The sequence below is a fragment of the Eurosta solidaginis genome, chromosome X (genome assembly GCF_040869045.1).
Source record: "Eurosta solidaginis isolate ZX-2024a chromosome X, ASM4086904v1, whole genome shotgun sequence".
NCBI lineage: Eukaryota > Metazoa > Arthropoda > Insecta > Diptera > Tephritidae > Eurosta > Eurosta solidaginis.
This window is the reverse complement of record NC_090324.1, coordinates 91,073,182-91,099,011: the sequence shown is the minus strand read 5'-3', so window position 1 is coordinate 91,099,011 and position 25,830 is coordinate 91,073,182. Positions and strand designations below refer to the sequence as shown.

At 38.8% G+C, this 25,830-nt stretch overlaps 1 protein-coding gene across 10 annotated transcripts in view; it reads right to left on the bottom strand.

The window, feature by feature from the left end:
* PlexA (plexin A) overlaps positions 1-25,830 on the bottom strand; it is a 739,259-nt gene that overhangs the window by 272,819 nt on the left and 440,610 nt on the right. For 6 of the 10 annotated variants that reach the window (XM_067757873.1, XM_067757870.1, XM_067757871.1 and 3 more), the window contains one exon: positions 5,545-5,931. The exons of 1 other annotated variant lie outside the window; for it this stretch is intronic. In XM_067757873.1, coding sequence (XP_067613974.1) covers positions 5,545-5,931 — 387 coding nt within the window. Of the gene's footprint in view, positions 1-5,544; positions 5,932-25,830 lie in introns of those variants that run through there. 3 more of the 10 variants (XM_067757875.1, XR_010947759.1, XR_010947758.1) reach the window with 3 other exon arrangements.

Genomic DNA, 25,830 nt, shown 5'->3' with positions numbered 1-25,830 from the left:
ATATCACTTGCGTTTACGATTGGTTTAAACGACGACAAATGCAACCATTTCCGACGAACAGCTAAATTAAGGTTAGCATTGCATTCTCTATTATATTCATTCTCCTTATGTATAAGTTCTATGTATATTGTAATATTGGTTTAGTTGAATAAATGTTGTTTAACCGGTCGTGTTCTACATTGCGTTCTTATTCGTATATGCTTACAAAATGAAAGTGTCAAATGTACCCCGTCCTCCCCTACGTGTGCAAATGGATTAAATTCATGTGTTCATGTACACAAGAGTGGTAGCTTGCTTTATTGTTGTTGTGCCTTTATTTACTAACAGCTTAGTGATGCTAAAACTCGCCACACTGCCCTCCCCCTAAGTCGGATCGTCCCGATCAGGCAAATTTTCTGATCTAAACGCTGCCAGCCTTTCCAAATGAACCACCTTCATTTTGTTTTGTGGTTTGCCAATGGTTTGTTTGCGGTAAACGACATCATAGATATGTTTTACAATTTTGTATGGGCCTTCCCAATTACACTGCAATTTCGGGGACAAAACTTTTTTCGTTGTGGGTTGTATAAAAGCACCAAATCTCCTTCCCGAAAACCTTCCAAATTCATTGCCATATCTGGCTTTCATCTTGTCACTCATAATCTTGGTTCGTTGTCTTACAAGATCGTGTATTTCCTTCATTTCTTCCTCAAAGACGCGAGTGGATTTCTTGGCATTTCTCTACGCATCGGCATTTATCCCAAATTTCAAATCAGCTGGCAGTCGAAGGTCATTGCCAAAAATTACCTTTGCGGGAGTTTGGCCCGTTTTTTCATGCACTGCCGATCGTTAAACCACCAAGAATAATAATATGTGCGTTCCTTAAGTGCTCCTCCAAGGTTCTCTTGAATCGTTCCACCATACCATCGGACTGAGGATGCAATGCAGTTGTCCGTGTTTTTCGAATGCCCAATGTTTTAAACATTTCTTAAAACACAGGTGATTCAAAATTGCTTCCTTGGTCAGAATGTAACTCCATTGGTACACAATACCTTGCGACCCAATTGTTTATGAACACTTCTGCTACTGTCTCCGCTTCTTGATTTGGGAGTGGGTACACCTCTGGCCATTTGCTGAAATAATCCACAACCACCAGTACATATTTGTTTCAGCGGTTGCTAGTAGGAAATAGACCTGCGACATCCATAGCAATCCTTTCAAATGGCGCACCTGAGTGGCGCCTTCGGGTTTTGGCCCCTTTCGCTCTGCTGCAAACCTCACAGGAAATCCACTCATTGACCGACTGACGGCAACCAACCCAAAGGAATCTCTGCTTAATTTTATCGAGCGTCTTCGTTATTCCCAGATACCTCCACTTGGACTATTATGTAGCTCGTTGATAACGTCAGGAATCCTTTTCCTGGGAACAACATTCAGTTTCCTCTTACATTGACCATCCTCACTCTTCCATACTCGATGGAAGCAACCGGATATCAATTCTAAACTGGCCCACTGTGCCTTATATGACTTCGCAACAGGACTATCTGCTGACATCTCCTCTGTATTTGGCCTTTCGTTTCTTTCGAGCCCTTGCAAAACATGTAACAGATCTGTATCTTCTAGCTGACACTTCCTTAGCTGTTCCTTGTCCCATTCATCCGTACAAGTTATAGTCATTAGCCGGACATCTATAATGTCTTCTTTAGCCTCAGCTTTTGAACAGTGTTTGCATTCCAAACTACATGGTCTTCGTGACATTGCACAGCATTTCCATGGGTACTACCTCTTCGATGCTCAATGGAAAAGTCATAGCTTCGTAGTCGCTCGATCCACCGTGCCAAATGACCTTCTGGATTACGGAACTGCAGGAGCCATTTCAACGCTGCGTGATCTGTCCTGACGCGGAATCGCCCGTAGAGGGTACTTGCGAAAATGGTTAATGCATTCTACCAATGCCAAGAGCTCTCTCCGTGTAACGCTATAGTTCCTTTATGGTTTTCCAATTGATCGGGTGTAATATGCAACTACCTTCTGCTGTCCATCGAACAGTTGTGATAAAAGGCCTCCTATACCATATCCACTCGCATCTGTATCTAGAACAAACGTTGCTCCTGGAGTCGGATATGCCAACTTTGGGGCAGTGCACAAATGCTCTTTCAATGTTTGGAAAGTCACTTCTTGCTCCTTCTTTCATTCAAAAGCCTTATTTTTTCTTGTAAGTTCGTGGAGGCTATGGGCTACGCTGGCAAAGTTTGGTACAAATCGGCGGTAATATGTGCACAGTCCAAGGAAACTTCTTAATTCATGCAGGTTCAGTGGTCTTGGCCAATCCTTTACAGCTTCTATCTTTTTATTCGCAGTGCAGATACCTTCATTCGTTACCTTGTGACCCAAAAAACTTACTTTCTTTTTAAACAGTGAACACTTTTCGGACTTAGTTTCAGACCATTCTCTGGAAAACTTAATCCAAGTTCTTAAGATGTTCATCAAAGTTATTTCCCAAAACGATGATGTCGTCCAGGTACACCAAGCATGTTTTCCAAGGTAGTCCTTTCAATATCTGATCCACGAGTCTTTCAAAAGTAGCTGGGGCATTACATAGTCCAAAGGGCTTTACTCTAAACTGCGAAAGACCATCTCCGACACTGAAGGCTGTTTCTCCTTCACCTCCACTTGCCAGTAGCCACTTTTTAAGTCCAGTGTGAAAAAACCTTTTCTACCAGATAGCGAGTCTAGAGTGTCGTCAATTCTTGGCAATGGGTAGCTATCCTTATTCGTGACGTCGTTCAACTTGCGGTAGTCCACGCAAAACCTCATTTTTCCATCCTTCTTATTTACAAGTACTACCGGCGAGCTCCATGGACTAGCTGATGGTTCGATGACACCGCTGTCGCTCATTTCTTGTATGATTTGACTCACAAGTTCCCGCCTCGCCAGTGGAACACTACGAGGAGCTTGACGGATCGGCCTGGCATCTCCACTGTCAATTTGATGTTTCACAACCAGTTGTTTTGCCTTACTCTGATAGTCTTCCTCTAGCCCCTCGTCCATGCCGTGATGTAATTTGAAAGATCAGTATTACTAGTTGAAACGTGTTCCTGGAGCTGTTCACAGTTAATAACTACTTCGGCCTCTTGGCATATTCCCAATATATCTCCTTTGGTCAGTTTGAGTGGTGACTTGAACTCATTGAGTACTTTCACCGGAATACGTCCATCCTGTTTTGTCATAGCCAGGGTTTTTTCCTACAAGTACGATCGTGTTGATCTGTTTGCTGCTTCGACAACCCACAGTTTGTTTGTCCCACAATATCTATTTGCTCATTCTCCTCCACCAACACTCGTTTACTGCTGTAGCCTTTTTCGTAGCCGAAATTAAGTGGCACGTCCCTGTTCTTATATCGCATCGTCTTGCTTTGCATGTCGATCTTGATGTCTTGCTCTATTAAGAAGTCCACTCCAATTATGATTTCATCAACAATCTCTGCCACAATGAAATTGTGTAGTACCGTGACGTTCCCAATTGCGAATTCGCATGCTACTTCTCCAATTACCTGGGTGTCCTCTCCAGTGGCTGTACGTAATATTTCTCCAAGAAATGGTCTTATCTTCTTGTTGACTAAATCTGATCGATTGATGCAATGATATGCTCCCGTATCTACAGTCAGTAAACGTTCCTTTCCATCCACATGTCCTCCGACAGTAAGATTGCTTAACCTTCTTTCAATCTGCGAGATAGAGATTACTGGGCATTCAATTGCGGGAGCCAGGTGTCGTCCCTTGCGGCTGACTCGCTTTAGTTTAGCGATTGAGTAGATTTGGAGATTTGCTCATCTCCTTCAGCTCTGCGTAAAATAAATTGCAATATGCCCTGGCTTACCACACTTAAAACATTTTACGGTACCATCGTTTTCCTGCTGCGTTCCTTTCAATGCTTCCAAATTGTGTATACCCTGTGTGGCCTTTCCACTTCCACGCGATGAGCTTTGTATGCGGGCTTAACCAAAAGTGACGCTGTTTCCAGAATGGGATACCGTTTCAGTTAATGTTGGCTTTGGATTCGCATATGTAGCTCGTTTCGTTTCGATATCCCATATTCCATTTATAAAGCTCTGAATTTTAACTCTCTCGTGATGAGCCAATTTTTCAACATCCGACGCAAACTCCTGCAAAGTCTCATTTGCTTTTTGGTAACGGTTTTGCAACTCAATTTGATATATCTTTTTTCTATGCTCCCTTCCATAACGTCTCTCGACAGCGGCCATCAATGCTTCATAACTCGAATAGTCTGTAAGATTTCAGCTGCATGCCCTTTTAATGCCACGAACAGTGCAGCAACTTTATCTTCCGCATTCCCGTTGTTCACTGCCGACGTTTTCTCAAATTGAAGCTTAAAGACCTGGAAAGGAACAGAACCGCCAAAGGATGGTGCTTTTACTTTTGGATTTCTCGCTAAAACTGCTGGCCGATTTAGTTCCAACTCCTGTATATGACCTCGCAATGTTTCAATCTCGGCATCGATTTTGTTCTCGAGTTGTAAAATTTGTGTATCCTGCGCCTCCATCTTCGAAGAAATACGTCCTTCTTGTTCTTCCAGTTGTGCAAAGACCTGCGCTGAGATTTTTGCCGACATTTCAGATATTCGTTCCTCTTGTGCTTCAATCTTCGATATTATACGGTTTCCTGCGATTACAGTTGGGATGCCATATATGTCTTCTGCGATTCCAGTTGAGATGACATAATTGTGGATATTTGTGATGACATTTCTGTTATGCGTGTTTCCTGGGTTTCTATTTTTGTCGATATCTGTAATAACAAAAGCCAATATCGCATTAGTCTCGCCGCTTGCGACTGGATTCGGACTTCCGTTCTTCTCTTCCAATTTTGTTAATGTCTCGTCCCCATCAGGATGGAAGACATACTCGTCCACATTAATTCTTTCCGACTCCATAGCCTCCCGTAGCCGTGCTTGAAGTTCGGTCTTATTGCCGGTTGTATTCAATCCACGGTTCTCCAATTCCTTTTTTAGTTGCTGCATCTTCAATTCACTTAACTTTGCATGTCCAAGTTGTATTCGAAATCTTCGAAATTTATTCAACAATTCCTCTTCTGACACCAATTGTAACTAATTTTGGGAAATCCTTGTTATTATACACCTTCTGCACACGTTCGAATCGCTAAATTGTCGAAAAAAATAACTCCAATATTCAGTAATGCAAAATGGTCTTTATTAGACTACTTTGAGAGTACTTCACAATAACAGTTATACTTCACAACTAATTGATGTGTAAATCAAACTGATTAGTCATTCCTCAGCTTGCGCTGCTTTTATACTCTCTGTTGCCTTGTCCGCATATTTTCCCCCGGTCTAGACGCAATCCTCTGGGACTGCAATAAAATTTATAATTATTCCAAATGGAATTCATTCCTTAACAACTCTGCAAACCAATGAGACGATAGAAATAAATTGAAAAATAAAATTGGTCACACATATTAAGATATCTGATGTTAATTTAATGTTATTAAAATCAATTTCATATGACTACACCACATAATAACATATTACCTTAAAGGCAAACTATTACTTTTCCATGTATGCACTACCTCGTGATCGGTTATTCCATGTAAAATTGCTTGGTCGTCCAAAAAGTCGAACATATATTTGATCGCTAAAGGTAAAGCCGAGCCCCGATGCGCTGTACTAAAGATTGTTTCAAATAGATCGTCAACAAACTTTTGCAAAGTTCCTTTGGTTGCCAACAGACGAGTTAGGTATATCTCCGATACTAACTTATTAACACGCTCTCCTTCCTTTTGAATGTCGCTGTCATGATGCTTCACCAAATGCCAACATTTCACTCCGTCTTCATGTAAGTCATTATTAAGCGGACTTCCGGCGCGGCTAAACGTTGGTGAGGAAGATGTATATTTCGATAAATTCAATGTTTCATATCTGCGGACGAAAGGATTGACCACCAAAAAGCAATAGGAATATTATGTTAGTTTATTTTTAGATGGGCCCTTCTAATTAACATTTCTAGCTCACATTCATAAACTTATAGCCTGTTCATGCTCGCATTTAGCATTTTGAACGTTTTTTTCGCAATTTGCTCAAAATTCGGCACTCATTTTCACATTTTCCATACAAACTGGATTTTAATGGCGCATTTTATAAATGCGAAAATTCTCCTTGCATTCTTCGGAAAAATTCACGAAGAGCGCGACAATGCTGCTTATTTTTCATTTCCTCAATCCATTGTTATTTTTCTTTGTTAAAAAATTCATTGCGTTTGCAAATTCGCAAGCGTTTTTTGTTTTTCTATAATAAATTTGTATTTAAAAAAAATTAATATTATAGCTTCGGATGCATAATATGCAGAGTGTGCATCCGTACAAAACTAGACAATTCAATTTTATAGTATTCGACTTTAAGATGCACACTACTAAACACAAAATAATAAAATGCTTGCTGAAGCTAGAAATATTTTTATGTATTGTATTTGTGCGGCGAAATGTTACACAAAATTCTTAGTGCGCATTGAAATACACAAAACAGGCAACGTGCATGCACGAAAGCAGCACACTACGAAGGAGTTTTGTGTTTCACTAAGTAGGCAGTCAGGGCAAGAATTTTAGTTTAAATGGCGAAGGCTTATTTTTTTTAACGATTTGAAATCTCTTCGGAGGTTATCGCTCCTTACATTTGTTTATTTATCTGTATACCTGTAAGATTTTTCGGTACTTGAAGAATATTTTCAAATGAAACGATCCCTTCCGTTGTACCAAAAAACACTCATAAATACCGTTTTATAGAAATTTGCATGATAACCATGACCTGCAACTTAATTATTTAAATAAATTTGTCGAATACCAAAAAATCTCATAGAAGCCATAAAACCTACCTATGTACCGAATTTCAAACAAACCACTCAATAAATAATTTTTCTAAGGATAGGTCGGTCCCTGGTTCACGTTCTGGAAAAAAGTTTCCTTAACATTAACTTTGGCAAAAGCCTAGCCGCTCAATATATATATATATTTTTTTTTTTGGGAAAGGTCGGTCCCTGGTCCACTTACCGGAAACAAGTTTCTCTAATATTAACTTGAGCGAAGCTACCTATGTGCCATATTTCAATCAAAGCGCTTATTATATAAATTTTAATGGAATAGGTCGGTTCCTGGTCCACTACCCGGAAAAAAATCTTATAAATATTAACCCAGGCGAAAAGATACCTCTGCACCGAGTTTCAAGTGAACAGACGTGGTTTTTGTTCGCTCTTGCTATGAATAATTTAACTTGTGCCAAATGATCTAAATATCTTCGTGTTGGCTATGAAATCCCATACCATGTTTGTAAAAAAAAAAATCATAATATTTGTGCAACGGTGGATAGCAAAGATGTTTGTGATTTGCTAGCTAATAATTGAATCATTGTGTTTAATTACGATCATTGCCTAAATAACTCGTTGAATTTGGTGTTATTTATTACACGTTTGACTCAATAATCATCCAATCGCAAACAATTAAGTGTTGTTGGTTTGAATCCTGATTTGGAGTTAGCTGGCCGTATGAAATGGTTACATCTTTCTTAGTTTTTGCCTTCTGGCTCTGCCTACAATATTATTGACTATATTGTCAAACATGCAGCTATTGATAAGAAACATATTTTGTGCTATGCATTAGTTAAACAAAATGCACCGCCTAATAGCGTTAGAAAAGTTAATTTTAAGCTAGGTGTTTCTATTTCATTTTTTGATAAATTGTTTCGGCTGATCTTTGGACTGCAAATGTAAATGTACGCCCTTTTCGTTTTTTTTTCGAAAAGAGGAGAAACAACAAAATCCCAAGTAAATACGGGGAATTTTAATGGCTTGAACCTTTATTTTCAAAATGTATCCGGTATGCGAACGAAATCCCTAAATGTTCGCGCTGTCAGCTCGCAACTTGATTATGATGTATTAATCCTTGTTGGCTTAATTCTAATTTTTTCGATGAGGAACTTTTTATTGCCAATCTATATAATGTTTGCCGTAGGAGTTGATGGTGTCCTCATCGCGATTCAACGTAAATATCAAGCTTATTTAGTATCACTTGAGAATGATGATTCTTTAATTGATCCACTGTGTGTTTTTGTAAAGAGTAATGGATCATTATTTTTTGCGGTTTCATATATTCCGCCAAATAGAGGATATTTTCTCTATCGACTGCATGCTGACAACATTACTTTTATAGTCGTAAATAAGTTAAGTGATATCAAATATGTATCTTGTGGACTTTAACCTAAGTAATATTAATTGGTCTGGTAGCTTTTCAAGATCAGGTCTTACACCATTGAACGTTAACTTTCATGAACCTTATTTCATTGATAGTCTTTTACTTACTTACTTACTTAATTGGCGCTTAACCGTCTAAACGGTTATGGCCGTCCAACAAGGCGCCCCAGTCGCTCCTTCGCTCCGGCAACCGGCGCCAATTGGTCACACCAAGGGAGTTTAAATCGTTTTCCACCTGGTCCTTCCAACGGAGTGGGGGCCGCCCTCTACCTCTACCTCCATAGGCGGGTTCCGATAGAAATACTTTCTTGGCCGGAGCATCATCCTTCATTCGCAAAACATGGCCTAGCCAGCGCAGCCGCTGCGTTTTAATTCGCTGGACTATGTTGATGTCTGCGTATAGCTCGTACAGCTCATCATTAAATCTTCTTCGGCACTCGCCATCGCCAACGCGTAGAGGTCCATAAATCTTTCGAAGAACTTTTCTCTCGAACACTCCCAAAGCCGCTTCATCTGCTGTTGTCATGGTCCATGCTTCTGCCCCATATATCAGGACGGGTACGATAAGTGACTTGTAGAGTATGATCTTCGTTCGCCGAGAGAGGACATTACTTTTCAATTGCCTACCTAGTCCAAAGTAGCATTTATTGGCAAGATTGATTCTACGCTGGATTTCAGTGCTGATGTTGTTGCTAGTGTTGATACTGGTTCCCAAATAAACGAACTCTTTTACTATTTCGAAATTATGGCTGCCAACAGTAGCGTGGTTGCCAAGGCGCATAGGCGCTGACTCTGTGCTCGATGACAGCAGATACTTCGCTTTTGTCCTCATTCACCATCAAACCCATCTTTACCGCTTCTTTTTCCAGTTTTGAGTAAGCAGAGCTAACAGCGCGGGTGTTTAGGCCGATGACATCAATGTCATCAGCATATGCCAGTAATTGCACGCTTTTATAGTATATTGTTCCAGTGCGGTTAAGTTCTGCATCTAGTATAATTTTCTCAAGCATCAAATTAAAGAAATCGCACGATAGGGGGTCACCCCGTCTGAAACCTCGTTTAGTTTCGAACGGCTCGGGAGGTCCTTCCCAATTCTGACTGAGCTGATGGTGTTGCTCAACGTCATTTTGCACAGCCGTATAAGTTTTGCGGGGAAACCAAATTCAGACATAGCGGCATATAGGCAGCTCCTTTTCGTGCTGTCGAGGGCGGATTAAAGTCGACGAAGAGGTGATGTGTGTCGATTCTTTTTTCACGGGTTTTTTCCAAGATTTGGCGCATTGTGAAAATCTGGTCGATGGTAGATTTACCAGGTCTGAAGCCGCACTGATAAGCTCCAATCAGCCGGTTCACGGTGGGCTTCAATCTTTCGCACAATACACTTGAAAGGACCTTATAGACGATATTGAGAAGGCTGATTCCACGATAGTTGGTGCATTTTGCAGTATCCCCCTTCTTGTGGACTGGGCAAAGAACACTTAGATTCCAACCGTCGGGCATGCACTCTTCCGCCCATATTTTGCTAACAAGCTGCTGCATGCGCCCTACCAACTCCTCGCCACCGTAATGGAATAGCTCCGCAGGCAATCCATCAGCGCCCACGGCCTTGTTGTTTTTCAATATAGTTATTGCTATTCTAACTTCGTCATAATCGGGCGGGGGGACATATATTCCATCATCATCGATTGCGGGATCGGGTTCTTCATCTCTGCGCGCTGAATTGCTGCCTCCATTTAGGAGAACAGAGAAGTGTTCCTTCCATAATCTAAGCACTCTCTGGACATCAGTTACAAGGTCGCCGTTTTCGTTCCTACAGGAGTTTGCCCCGGTCTTAAAACCTTCCGTATGTCGCCTTTTTTTTTTGGTAAAATTTTCGGGCGCTATTCCTGGTGGCTAGCAGCTCAAGCTCCTCGCACTGACGCCTTTCTGCTTCTGCTTTTTTCTTCCTGAAAAGGCGTCTCGCTTCCTTTTTCAACTCACGATACCGTTCACACACTCCTCTTTTCGCGCTCGCTTTTAACGTAGCCCTGTAGGCAGCGTCTTTTCTTTCAGTTGCAACGCGGCATTCTTCATCGTACCAGTCCAAATCTAATTTTTATTGGTGATAATTTGATGTTCAATATAGCTGAATGCCTTTCTCCTATATGATCCTGCGATAAGCATCATGTGCCTTTGATCGTTACTTTTAAATTTTATGAATTCCCGTTATTTGTTTCTTTTAATTTCGCAGCTTGCGATTTTGACAATATCAACGCTTTTTTAATGGATTGCGACTTGGAATTATATCGTCCTGCCCTGACGCTTCTAGTTGCTATCATACTTTTAAAACTTTAATGTCCAACTTTTGTTTAAAAATATTCCGTCTGTAAAGAAAAGGCCTTAAAAACTTCCGTGGTATAACATCAGCTTGAAAAAGTTAAAGAAGAAGAAATAAATAAAGAAATAAATTCTTTAAGAAATTTAAATCATGTGGTAATCAAACCTATTTTATCAAATATCAACAATACTCGAAAGATTTCAACTGTATAAATAAATTTGTGTCCAGAAGCTATATACTTGGAATGGAGGAGAATATTAAATCCAAAGGCCTTCTATCAGTTTATTAAGTGTAAAAAGTCGAACTCTTCTATACCTACGGCTGTATTTTACGATAAGCAGTTTGCTAGCACCCCATTTAAGGTGGCCAATTTGTTTGCAGATTTTTTCAGTTAAAATTTTGTTGTTGACGATGACAATCTTCCGCCTAGCTTGACCTATAACTGAAAATCTACTTTGAGTTTTAGTTCTTTTAGCCTTTTTTCTTAAAAATATGGTTACTGGCATTAATAAAATTATACCATCTGCGAAAATGGACTCCGATGGACTTTCAGTTCTACTATTGAAGAATTGTCCTGCTTGTGCCTTAAAACTAATTTATAATTTGTCATTGTCAACTGAAGTTTTCGTTGATGATTGGAAATTTACTTCGATTAGTCCTATTCTTAAATGGGCTGTAAGAATGATGTCTGTAATTATAGACCCATTTCAAAGCTTTCTACGGTTTCGAAACTTTTTGAAACTATCGTTAAAGATAAAATGTACTTTGTGTGTAAGAGTCTAATTTCGCCAAACCAGCATGGCTATGGCTCAAACCGATCTAAGGTTTCGAATCTTACATTATTCAGTGAGTATTGTATTGAATCTTTCTCTTCGAGACTTCAAGTTGACTGTGTTTACACTGATTTCTCAAAAACTTTCGATACAGTTTCACATTCTTTATTGATTCATTAGTTAGGTCGTTTAGGATTTCATACGGTTTTTTGAAATGGATTCAGTCTTATTTATGTAATAGAAGCTGTGTGGTAACAGTTGACGGCACTTCTTCTGAACCATTATTCGCCTATTCTGGGGTTACTCAGGGAAGTATACTAGGCCCGCTACTGTTTATTTTGTTTATTAATAATATAAGCAGCTGCTTCAATTTTTGCAGAGTTCTTTCTCTATGCCGATAATTTAAAGGTATTTTCGAAAATTGCAAAACGGGATGATGCTCTTAAGCTTCAGAAAGACATTGACAGCTTAGAAGTATGGTGCTTTATTTCTCGGCTTTCTTTAAATATCAAAAATTGTTTCAAGGTCACGTATGCGAAAACCCGTAATATCTTGCCGACATCTTAACACGTTTCCCGTTCACTATTACAAAGTTTGAATGACATTTAAGATCTTGGTTTAATTTTATCTATTAACTTCTCTTTCAGTAGGCGTATTAGTCACATTATTTCGAAAGCTTACTCGGTATTTGGATTTGTGAATAGTCCAATTTTGGATGACCCTTATACTCTCAAGTTGTTATACACGGCGTTTGTTCGTTCTAATTTGGAATACGCTGCTTTCATATGGGGTCCGAGCCACAAAAACTACGTTAATAGGATTTATATTATCAGCGGCGACATTGACTGCTCTTTTGGAGAGAAGTAATTTTAACATTCCTCAGCGTAATCTTCGTAGCTTTTTACCTTTTTATGGCGTTAATTGTAGAACTGATTATTCGCGTAATGCTCCTCGTGTGCGAGCCTTGATTGAATTTAATTTAATCTCGAGTTCTATCCAACTTGATTTTTCATCTTCGAAAAGTGTTTTTTCTAAGATTCTAAATACTATAATCTAGGTTTTTAGTCTTAGTTATTATTTTACATTGTTAAGTGTTACTAGTCTGTAAGAATCTTTTGTTCATAGAATAACTAAATAATTAATAAATAAAAATATAATAAATAAAATAAAATGTTTTGAATATGCCGATCCCTGATCCGCTTCCCGGAAAAAACGTTTCCTTATTATTAACTTAAGCGAAAAGCTTCCTATGTACCAAATTGCACGCAAGTCACTCAATAAATAAATTTTTTTGAAATAGGTCGTTCCCTGATCCATTTACCGAAAAAGAAGTTCTTCAAATATTAACCTAAGCAAAAAGCTACCTATATACCAAGTTTCAACCAAATAAGCCTTTGTCGTTTAAACTTAAAACTTGCCCTGATGCCTGCGTAGTGAAACGCAGAACTCCTTCGCTGTGTTCCTTAAGGGTGACTGCTTTCGGGAATGCACAATAAGTTGCCTGTTTCGTGTATTTCAATGCGCACTAAGAGTTTTGTGTAATATTGTGCCACACAAATACAATACACATCAACAATTCAAGCATCGCCAAGTATTTTATAGTCTTGTGTTTAGTAGTGTGCATGGTAAAGTCCAATACTATACAATTGAATTGTACTGATGCACACTCTGATAATATGTGATTCAAAATATTGATAAAAAAAATAAAATAAGATAAAGAGGATATGCAAACAAAAGCAGTACAGATATAAAAGCAATCAGAAACTGTTGCATACAGTACTTTGTACTACCTGTTGTGCGTTATTGGTTCATCGATGTGTGTATTTAGCTGATAAATTTTTTATTATCATTGTTTAAATAAAGTAAAGAAATCAAATATTTTCAACGAAGGCAAAAATGTTATGTAAAGAAAACCCACATGGTTCGAAAGTTTGTAAACAAACACATATAATTCGGTATTTGTAAAATGCGCATTTTTTGCGCCACTTCTTCGAATCCTATGTTGAAAATGCTAAATGCTTAAAAGAGCATGAACACAATATTATCTTGGTTTAATTAAATGAGGTATTAAATATGTTCTAAAATGTACATTAGGGAGGTTCCTATAAATAAAATAATAGACTTTTTCTAGTTTCACCCTTCTACACGGTAATACCAAGGCCAATAACGTAAACATAAAAGTATTTAACTATTTCAAGAGTGAATAAAAGCAAAACTTATAAACATATCTGTAAAAACGTCGTAAAAAAATAAGAATACTAAATAAAAGCTGGACTTATAATTTTTACCCTCAAAACAAAGACACATCGATTTATAAACTAAAACGCGGACTTATTGTTTTTTTCCATAAAAAGCGGATTCAAATATAAAGCTAAGTGTCACCTTTATCCCTTCGGACTTCGATAAAACTTCCAAAGGGGATGGAACTGTATCATATATTCTTGAACCATTTAGGGACTACTCCGGCACAGTCTCGTGAACATTTCCAGACTATATGGGAATCAATTCGGAACAATTCCGGATGATTTTAGATATCATTTCAGAACAACTTTTGGATCATTTCAAGACTATTTCGAAACCATTTCGGGACAGCTACACTTACAGATGACTTCAGAATACTTTCGAGACTATTTTGGGACCAATTCGGAACAATTTCAGGACCATTTGGGCACTGTGATATATAATTTAACCTCAAAATCACTTCGAGACTGTTTAGGGCCAATTTTGGGGCGGTTTAAGTATCCTTTCGGGAACACTTTGGGTCTATTTTTGGAATTATTTCGAAACTATTTCGGAACCAATTTTGGGACAGTTACATGATGAAACAGCAATCTCAGAATCGTCCTCTTGTTCCCAATTGGTTCCGAAATTGTCTCGAAATGTATCACTTTAGAGATCCTGTCTCGAAATAGTTTCGAAATAGTCTTAAAAGTATCCTTAAGTTGTCCCGAAATGATACCTAAAGGAACTGCCCAAAAGCTTTCCCAAACCAGTCTCGAAATGTTTTTGAAGTTTTTCCTAAACGATACTTGAAATACCCCCGAAGTGATCCTGAACTTGTTCTGAATTAAATGATCTGGTATGTCCATGTTTTGTTGTATAAATGGATGTGACCTTGTTTTAAGGCAACAAATTATAAGTTCAGCTTTAACTGCCGTTTTAATTTGTTACCGCACTTTTACGGGCATGTTTATAAGATTCGCTTTTATTCACTCTTAAAATAAGTACACTTTTTATCGCCGGCCTTTCATTGCGTGTTGCTTATATTCATTGCTTTCCTTTGGATTACCTTTATCTTTACAAAAGTTCTATTAAATGCATTTGTTACATAAATAGATTTATTTATACCTATTTTCATAATCAATTTTTAACTTCAATATTTAACAGTCCACCCCACTGTATCTTCAATAAAGATGACATTTGACACTATGTTAAGTATAAAATATAAAATGTCTTAGCTTTTCTTCTTTAGTTTGTAATATTGCGAAACTTGTACACAAATAGATATAAATAAAATTTACTTATCTAATATATAAAAATAAGTCCACATTTTTGGTGTTACTTTATAACTTGAGACCGGCTCCACCAAATTCAGCCAAATTTCTACAGTACATTTGAGCTGTCATGTAGATGGTTTCTGTAAAGTTTGATTCGGCTACGTTTCATACCAGTAGATGGTGTTTATTTGCATATTTGCGTTATTTCATGAAATGGAATAGGTGGTGCTTATTTCAATTTTGCATTATTCAATGGAATTGACGTTTCTAGAATTATAATTTGACGTTCGGCAAGTCATTTGTTTTGTTTTTTTTTTTTTCATAAAAACTGTGACAAAAAAATTAAATGAACTGGATTTAAGTAAATTCGGTATATGCTGTGCTTCAATTTGGTGAGTAATGTCCCACTAAATTTATTAAGTGTGATTTTGTTGTGTCAAAGAAACAACATTGTAATAGAATTGCGTTGTTTTTCTTCAGAAACAACCGTGCATACAGTTGAAATAATCTTGGAAATTGCTGACCGACTGCATTCTGATGAAGATGTCATACATTTCGCATCAGCAGATTCATTTTTGGCTGGAATTTTGGCAACAAGAATTCAAGAGTATCGAGTTCATCGCATTTGTTACGACGAAGCGCTGATGCATTATTTCGGTCAATATTTTAGATTTCTCGAAATCAAAACACGACATTCCGCAAATTTCAACTGGTTCTTTTCAAATGGTCACTTCCTTACTGAAAATTTACAATATCTCTTCATTACACAACTGTCCCAACAAACAACGGTTCGGCGCAACGTGTTCAATCTTCTTTCACGACGAGAAATCACTTATTAGGAAAACGAATATACCGAATCGTTGGCTGTTGACATTCACCCTGAAATTTACGACTACCAAATCTGATAGCCATAAGATTTACATATACAATGTTTCTTCGAAATAACGATCAGTCGTCGTTCGGAGAGGACGTGTTTTTAATCGCGCCCTAATTATGTCTCAATAACTAGCAATTTTGCAATGTTTTTATGCATGGTGCATAATAAACTGTTTGAGATATTGACTCTTATAATGTGAATAGTGCGTTGTGATCACAGTGTGTATAGAAAACAACAAATAATTAGTAATTATATCTATTCATTTGTGCATGATTTGTCTATTTATTTAATTAAATATGACTTGCAGTTGTGGGGCGAAAGTGAAACGTGCTCAGGCCAAAGTGCAGTGCTCTAATTGTAATGAGCCTTTCCACCTACATTGTGTTGGTATGCAACAGTCTGACTTAGAGTACCTGTTAAATTCAAATACCCTCAAATACCGGTTCTGTGCGATGAGTGTAAAGCTGTGCGCCGTTGTTCTCTGCGATCTCTGCTTAAAAATAATGCAACAAGTAATGAGCGCCAATGCAACCAAAACATTGACAAGCAATCTCTTGCGTTGTTGGTCGATGAGCTCGCTGAAGTTAAAGCTCTTAATTCTAATATTATGTGTGTGGTTAATGCTGTGAGAGAAGATAATGAATGCCTTCGCAATAAAGTTGAGACTCTTCAAACTGAAGTCATTGAATTGCGCTCTATGCTTGCTGAAAATAAATTGATTGTGTGGCACTTGCTATCTGAATTCAGTGAAGTGCGTGGTATTGTTAGTGGCCCTTTGGCCAAAGAGAAGGAGAGTGGAAAGGAAATAATTGTGTCTGAGGGATGGCGTACTCAGTGCAGTCAATACTTCTTATTCTGCAGCTGAGACAGCTTCTGTTCCAAAAACCATTATGCCATACGCCTTCGTTGCTGCTTTGTCAACTAATGTAGTTACTAATACTTCCTCTTCTTATATCTCTTCTTCTGCTTCTACTGGCCAAAATACAATGCTGCCGTCCCCTCATGTTGCTGCTCCCGCTACTGGTACTCCGACTGCGGCGCCAGTGTTTCCAACCAATATGAGTGCAACTAATTTAGATGAACCATCTGCAGCTGCTGATAACCAAAGTGATTGGAACACTGTGCGTAAAAAAAAGAGGTCCAATAAAAGCAAAAATAAGTCCTCTGGGTATAGTACAGATAATTCTTCCCAAAGCGATTATATTCAAATCTGTTGCAAAATTCTGGTAACAGTGCTGATTCCAGGGCAAATATCAACGCTAGCCCCCCAAAAAATGCAAACGCTCGGAAATTAATTAAACCCTTAGTTATTGGGTCAAGCTACAGTAGTGAGTTACGAGCTATTTTCAAAAGAAAATGGCTCCATATATCTCCCTTTTCTACTTCAGCAACAGCTGACCAGGTAAAAAAGTATATTGCTAGACATACTGGTATGGAAGAAAACTCCATTATTTGCAGTAGTCTTAGCAAGAAAGGTGTGGATCCGAGCTCTTTGAGACACCTTAATTTCAAGTTAGGCGTTAATGCCAACTCATATGCGATGCTGCTGCAGCCTGAACTATGGCCTGCAAATATTGTTGTGCGCCCGTTTAAATTCAAGCCAAAAAAACGACGAAATCCAACCGATGTCCGACGGCAATTGGTTGGGTTAGAGATGGAGAAAATAAGCACATAAGATTATATATGCAGAATATGGCTGGTGTTAGAACAAAATCCCAGCTGGTGCGGCTATTTAGCTCCCATGAAGAATATGATGTTTTCGTCTTCATTTAGACGTGGCTAATTAAAACTTTTTCAGCGAGGAATATTTTGATCCTATTTTATACAATGTTTTTCGCAAAGATAGAAATTCATACCTTACTGGTTGTGCACGAGGTGGTGGTGTTCTCATTGCGGTACATTCCAAACATCATGCTTCTGATATCATACTGGAAAATAATAGTGCGCTACTTGACCAGCTATGTGTATGCATTCGAGGCTCATCAAACCCTGTTTTTGTTTGTGCTTCATATATACCGCCCAATAGTAGCCACGACTTATACACTGCACATGTCGATAATATTACGTCAGTGGCATTGAACAAAGTTGGTGGTGATCATCTCTGCGTGCTGGGTGATTTTAATCTGGGTAAAGTTAAATGGTCACAGACTCTATCAAACTCGGCTTTAATAGCATGTGAGGTCATTGGCTCCAATGAAATATATTTAATAGATAGTTTTTTAAGTATTGATATTAAACAAATTAATCGTTTTTCAAATAGTCTAGGCCGCACTTTGGATTTGATATTTTTATCTAATAATCTAAATTTTTCACTTTTTGAATGTATTTCTCCTATTAAAAAATCAGATTTGTATCATGTTCCATTAGTTCTGGATCTAGAATTTTATAAATTTGCCGAAGCTAGTACTACCAGCTCTAATTTTTCTTTTAATTTTAAGAGATGCGATTTTTCGAATTTGAACAATCTTTTGCTGGAAATAAATTGGGATAATTTGTTTTACAGTCTTGATACCACTAATAGGTTTGAGATATTTAAGTCTACTGTTCTGCATATTTGTAGATACGTTATACCCTTGGCTTCCAAAAAGAAATACAAGGTGCCCTGGCATAATAGAGCCTTGATGAAACTTCGGAATTTGAAAAATAAAATTTTCCGTAAATTTAAAAGAACTCAAAATCCAATTTTTCCCTCTTGTATAAAGAATATTATAAGAAATTCGCATGTCTGGATAAATTCTTACACAGAAATTATAATTTAAATTTTAAAGAAAACCTTAAATCTAACCCAAAATCATTTTGGAACTTTGTCAACTCGAAAAAATCAGTTTCGAATATTCCGTCCTCTCTTTTTCTTGCTGAAATAGCTGTCGATACTCCGGAGGACGCTGGAAATCTTTTTGCTGAATACTTTATGAACAATTTCACTTCTGATTCTGTCAATCATGATAATATTACTTTTAATATTCAGGCATCTATTGACTTCGGTAATGTAGTACTGTCTAAGGAAGATGTTCTTAATGGGCTTATTCGGCTTAAGACGTCGAAGAGTACCGATATCGATGGGTTGTCTGTAATTTTGTTTGATTATTGATTCCCTAGTCTATCCACTGTTGTTAATTTTTAATAATTCGTTATCTACAGGTACTTTTATTCATGCGTGGAAATTAGCGTTCATTACACCTATTTTCAAGAGCAGCAATACAAATGATATTACTAATTATAGGCCTATTTCAAAACTTTCCACCATTGCGAAGCTCTTTGAATGTATCATCCAAGATAAATTACGTTTCTGTGTAAAGAATTTTGTGTGTCCAGAGCAGCATGCATTTTTTCCAGGACGTTCAACTGTGTCTAATTTGATTATTTTCTCGGATGACTGCCTCGCAGCTTTTCAGGCAGGATATCAGGTTGACACTGTGTATACTGACTTTTCCAAGGCATTCCCATGTTATTTTGATAAAAAAGTTAGCCTGTTTGGGCTTCCACTCAGTATTTTTGAGTTGGATTGAATCCTACTTATTTAATCGTCGTTGCATGGTTGTAGCTGATGGTGTTAGGTCTCATCCATTCGTTGCTTCCTCCGGTGTTCCACAAGGTAGTGTCCTGGGTCCACTGTTTTTTGTCATGTTTATTAATGATATTCGCTCTTGCTTCTCTAAAGTAAGATTCTTGCTGTATGGAGATGACCTTAAGATATACTTGTCTATTCATAGCCTTCATGATGCGGTATTGTTGCAAGAAGTTTTGGATAAACTTATTAACTGGTGTCGTAATAATCGGTTATCACTTAACCTAAAAAAGTGCTTTCAAATAACTTTTTCGAAGCGTGTCAACTTAATTGATACCGTGTATCAAATATCAAACTCGCCCCTGTTGCGGGTTAGTGAAATTAAGGACTTGGGAGTAATATTTGACTCGAAGTTTTCGTTTTCAAGTCATATTAATGTGTGCATTGCTAAGTCGTGTGCCATGCTAGCTTTTGTTAGGCGTCCTAGCTTGGATTTCAGTGACCCGTATACGCTAAAGCCTTTATATTCCGCGTTTGTGCGATCCAAACTTGAGTACGCTTGTTTCATCTGGTCTCCGTATTATTCCTGCCATGTTGCAAGAATTGAACGAATCCAGAAAGTATTCGTACACTTTGCATTACGCAGTCTGCGCTTCTCGGATCCTATCCCGACTTAAAAAGCTCGTTGCTTATTGAATAACTTGAAATCATTGCAGGACAGGAGGACAATTTTATCGCTGTCGTTCGTTTTCGATTTGTTACGCGGGGTTGTTGATTGCCCTGTGCTCTTCGAGAGGATTTTCATTAATATACCGGCTAGAGCTTTTCGTGCTTCTGAGTTTTTTCATATTGGTGTTCTTAGGGCTCTTTATGCGCGGAATGTTCCAATTACTAGAGACTTAATTGAGTTCAATAGAATTTCTAAATTTTGTGAGATAGATTTTTCTTGTTCAAAAGATGGCTTTCTGAGTATTTTAAATACTTTTTATAAGTAAGGTAATTTATATTAACATTGTTAACTACTTTACACTTTTATAATTAGCCTATAAGATTCTTTTTTAATTGGCATAAATAAATAAATAAATAAATAAATACGTATCAAGTCAACATTAGAATCATTCGCCCACCTGTTTTTGAATCAATATCGCTACAACTATTTGGTAACCTAACTCATGGATCCCTCGAGTTCAACGAATATATTCACCAGCGTCCCGAAAATTGCTGTTCCTACACACTTACTAACTTTTTACTCTGAAGTTAAGAATAAAAAAATGTTAAAAAAAAGTAATGAAGAAATGTATTTATGATGTGTTGCACTGATTCATCTGCATCTGATCGAGTTTTCTTAAACAAGAGTATGAACAATGAACATGGCTGCCGTTTTGGCAATAGGGATTTTTCAGATACAATGGAAAGAGATACACAACACAACATATCTGTCACATCGTATTTTCGGTGTATATTAACATTAGGTATTTTTGTTATGAACTATGGAGAATCAACACGTGTGTTCAATATTTATGTAGTTTTCGATTCACAATTGAGTATTTCTTCATTTTCAATTGAATTCATATCAATATTTATAATATATTGGGAATTCCTTCTGTAAGTGTGTCGTATCGTTGAACAAAAACATAGTAGAAAATTGTGGCAATGATGTATCATGTTTTTCTCTTCAAATTTTCTTTCTTCGTTCATTTTACAGAATACATTTTGTGATTTCAAATGTATCTACCGTGCGCACGTGCTTTATTGTGGTTTTCATCAAATATTTTGCACGGTTTGTATTTTCGTTTTGTCTTTTGGACATACACGTGTGGGTGTATTTCGACCGCGCATTTTTTGTTTGCACATGTGATTTTCTTAAATTAAATTTCTTGCGTTGAACATGGAGTTTTAGTGAATTTTTTTCCTTTGCCTTGTAGAAAAAGTTTGGTACAAATCGGCGGTAATATGTGCACAGCCCAAGGAAACTTCTTAATTCGTGCAAGTCCTGTGGTCTTGGTCAATCCTTTACAGCTTTTCATTCGCAGTGCAGATGCCCTCTGTCGTTACCTTGTGACCCAAATAATTTACTTCCTTTTTAAACAGCGAAAACTTTTTGGGACTTAGTTTCAGACCAGCGCCAGATATTCTCTGGAAAACTTCCTCCAAGTTTTTAAGATGTTCATCAAATTTCTTGCCCAATACGATGATGTAGTCCAGGTACACCAAGCATGTTTTCCAATGTAGTCCGTTCAATACTTGATCCATGAGTCTCTGAAAAGTAGCTGGTGCATTACAAAGTCAAAAAGGCATTACTGAAATTGCCAAAGACCATCTCCTACGCTGAAGGTTGTTTTCTCCTTGTCTTCCTCCTTCATCTTCACTTGCCAGTAGCCACTTTTCAAGTCCAGTGTGCAAAACCATTCCGTACCAGAGACCGAGTTCAGAGTGTCGTCAATTCTTGGCAGTGGGTAGCTATCCTTTTTCGTGACGTCGTTCAACTTGCGGTAGTCCACGAAAAACCTCATTTAACAATCGTTCCTCTTCACAAGCACCACCGGTGAGCTCCATGGACTAGCTAGTGGTTCTATGACGCCGCTGTCGTTCATTTCTTGTACGATTTGACTAAAAACTTCCCGCTTCGCCAATGGAGCACTACGAGGAGCTTGACGTATCGGCCTCGCATCTTCAGTGTCAACTTGTTGTGACAACATTTGTGCGGCTTGGTTTGAAACCATCCTGGTCAAATATGTTTCCGTACTTTGGGAGCAGTTATTTTGTCTTACTCTCATAATTTTCCTCTAGCCCCTCCGTCCATGCCGTGATGTCATATGAAAGATCAGTCTTGCTAGTTTAAACGTGTTCCTGGAGCTGTTCACAGTTAATATCTAATTCAGCCTCTTGACATCTTCCCGATATAGCTCCTTTTGTCAGTTAGAGTTGTGGCTTGAACTCAATAAGTACCCTTACCGGAATACGTCCACCTTCTTTGTCATAGCCAGGGTTTTTCCTACAAGTACGTTCGGTGTTGATCTGTTTGCTGCTTCGAAAACCCACAATTTGTTTGTCCCACAATCTCCATCAACCTTTGTCCAGATGACTGCTTCTGATTTTGCTGGTATTTGCTGATTTTCTTCCACCAGCACTCCTTTACTGCTGTAGCCTTTCTCGTAGCCCAAATTAAGTGGCACATCCATGTTCTTATATCGCATCGTCTTGCTTTGCATGTCGATTTTTCTGCCTTGGTCGATTAAGAAGTCCACTCCAATTATGATTTCATCAACAATATCTGCCACTATAAAAATGTGTAGTACCGTAACGTTCCCAATTACTACTTCACATGCTACCTCTCCAATCACCTGGGTGTCCTCTTCAGTGGCTGTACGCAATATTGCTCCGTGCAATGGTCTTATCTTCTTGTTGACTAAGTCGGATCGAATGATAGAATGAGATGCGCCCATATCTACAGTCAGTAAATGTTCCTCTCCATTCACATGTCCCCCGACAGTAACATTGTATGACCTTCTTCCAATTTGCGAGATAGAGACTATGGGATATTTAATTGAGGCAGTCAGCTGTCGTCCATTGCGGCCGACTCGCTTTAGTTTAACGATTGAGTGGACTAGGAGATTTGCTCATCTCCTTCAGCTCTGCGTTTACGGCCACCCACATTGTTGGAACTATTAGGACCGGTGCTGCAATTACGTGCAATGTGATCTGGGTTGCCGCACTTGAAACATTTCATAACACCGCCATTTTTCTGTTGTGACCCCTTCAGAGCTCCCAAAATTGTGTCTACCCAATCTGGCCTTTCTACTTCCACACGATGAACTTTGTATGCTGGTTTACTCAATAGTGAGGCAGTTTCCTGAGTCAATGCATGTGATACCGTTTCTGCGAATGTTGGCTTCGGTTTTGCGTATGTGGTTCGCTTCGTTTCGACGTACCGTATGCCATTTATAAAGCTCTGAATTCTTACCCTTTCGGTGTATTCCAGGGTGCCTCGGCATTTGCTAGTTGGGCCAGCCTCTCGACATCCGGCGCGAACTCCTGCAAAGTCTCATTCGATTTTTGGTAACGGGTTTGCAACTCAATTTGGTATATCTGCTTCCTGTGTTCGCTTCCGTATCGCCTCTCTAGAGCGCTCATCAATGTTTCATAGTTGTTCCGTTCGTGCTCGGTTATTGTCTGTAAGATTTCAGCTGCAGGCCCTTTCAATGCCACGAAACAGTGCAGCAACTTTATCTTCAGCATTCCAGTTGTTCACTGCTGCGGTCTTCTCGAACTGTAGCTTAAAGACCTGGAAAGGAACAGAACCGTCAAAAGATGGAGTTTTTACCTTCGTATTACTCGCTGAAGCAGCCGGGCGATTAAGTTGCAACTCCTGGATACGTTGTCTCAAAGCATTCACCTCGGCCTCGATTTTTTCCTCAAACTGCATTATTTTCTCGCCCATTCGCGCTTCCAGTTGTGCAGAGATCTGCGGTGCTACCTGTGCTGAAATTTGTGCCGACATTTCGGATATATGTGCGTCTTGTGCTTCAATTTTAGATGTTATTTCTGACGACATCTCTGAGATATGTGTCTCCTGTGATTCCAGTTGCGATTACATATTTGTGGATATTTGTGATGCCATTTCTGTTATGCGTGCTACCTGTGCTTCCATCTCGGATGTTATACGTGCATCCTGTACTTCTAGTTGGGATGCCACTGTCGATGTTTGAGCAGATATTGCAGCCAATATCGTGTTCAAGTCTTTGCTCGTAACTGTCTGCGATGTTTCGTTCTCTTCCATTTTTGTTGTTTTCTCGTCCCCATCAGGATGAAATACATACTCGTCCACATTAAATCCTTGCGACTCCATTACCTCACGTAGCCGTGCTTGAAGCTCGATCTTATTGCCTGTTGTATTCAATCCACGGTTCTCCAAGTCCTTTTTCAGTTGCTGGGTCTTTAAGTGACTTAAATTTGCCATGTCCAAGTTGTATTCGAAATCTTCGAAATTTATTCAACAATTCCTCTTCTGACACCAATTGTAAGGAATTTAGGGAAAATTCCGCTTATTCCCAACCTTCTGCTAACGTTCGAATCGCTAAACTGTTGTATAAATCACTCCAATATTCTGTATTGTAAAATGGTCTTTATTAGGCTACTTTGGGAGTAGTACAATTAAACTTCACAATTATACTTCACTTCGCAACTGATAGCGTGTTTAAATCAAACTGATTCCTGACTACTCAGCTTGCGCTGCTTTTATACTCTCCGTTGCTTCATTCGCATATTTCTACTAAAGTCTACACGTTTTGCCTTCCAGAACTGCTGTATCTACTGCTTGGTAATTCAGCTACATATATGCGTGTGTATATTCGAGTAACAACTTCGGCTGATGACTACATCTGTGTGTGTGAGGTATCTCTTCGTAACCTTGTACATAAGTGTGGCTAGCTTTAATGTGCACATGTATATAAGAGTGGCTGCTTCATGTTTTTGTTGTTGCGTGATTAGTAGCCTAGTGATGTCAACACAGCCCTCCACCTAAGTCTGATCGGGAATGAACCACTTTCATTTTGTTTCGTGGCTTGCCAATGGTTTGTATGCGGTAAGCTACGTCGTTGATCCGTTATACAACTTTGTATGGGCCATCCCAATTACACTGCAATGAACTACTTCGTAGGGCTTGATCTTGACGGATTGTCTTTGCATAATCAGTATCGCCGTTCCACAACAGTAGTGCCCCCTGGGTTGAAACCACCCTTGCATTCTTTCTGTGAAATTCTTTCCTTTGTGCATCCATTAGGGTTTGTCAATGCCAGTGTTTTTCTTGCAGGTACCTTCGGTTTCGATTTGTTTGGCCAATTCGTTTCACATGTCTTTGTCCGGCCTGCTGTCTCTGACTTTCGTGGTCTTTGTAGAGTCTCCTCCACCAGCACTCGCTTACTGCTGAACCCGTTCTCAAAACTGTAGTTAAGGGGTACATCCTTGTTCTTATACTGCATAATCCTTTTCTGCATATCGATCCTGATGCCATGGTCAACTAAGAAATCCACTCCCAATATGATTTCATCAACAATCTCTGCCACAACGAATTTGTGTAGTGCCGCGACATTTCCAATTAAGACCTCACATACCACTTCTCCTTGGACTTGGTTATACTCGCCAGTGACCGTACCCAATCTTGCTCCAGGTAACGGTTTTACTCTCCAGTTTATCAAGTCAGATGGGATTAAGGAATGAGCTGCCCCCGTATTTACAGTCAGTACATGCTCTTTGCCATCAACGTTTTCTCTGACGGTAAGACTGCTCGATTTTCTTCTGATTTGTGATACAGATATCACAGGACATTCAATAGTTTGGGCAAGTTCTCGATCTTTTCATCTGACTCGCTCTTGCTCAATTCCTCCAGATTTGCACTTAAGACCACCCATGCTGTTGGAACCACTAGGGTCAAGACCGCAATCACGTGCAATGTGACCTGGCTTGCCGCATTTGATTACTCTATCACTCCGCTTTTGCGATCCTTTCAGCGCCTCCAATATTGAGTTCACCCAGTCTTGCCTTTCGACTTCCACACGGCGTGCTTTGAAAGCTGGCTTACACAGAGGCGATGCTGTTTTGCTGAGTC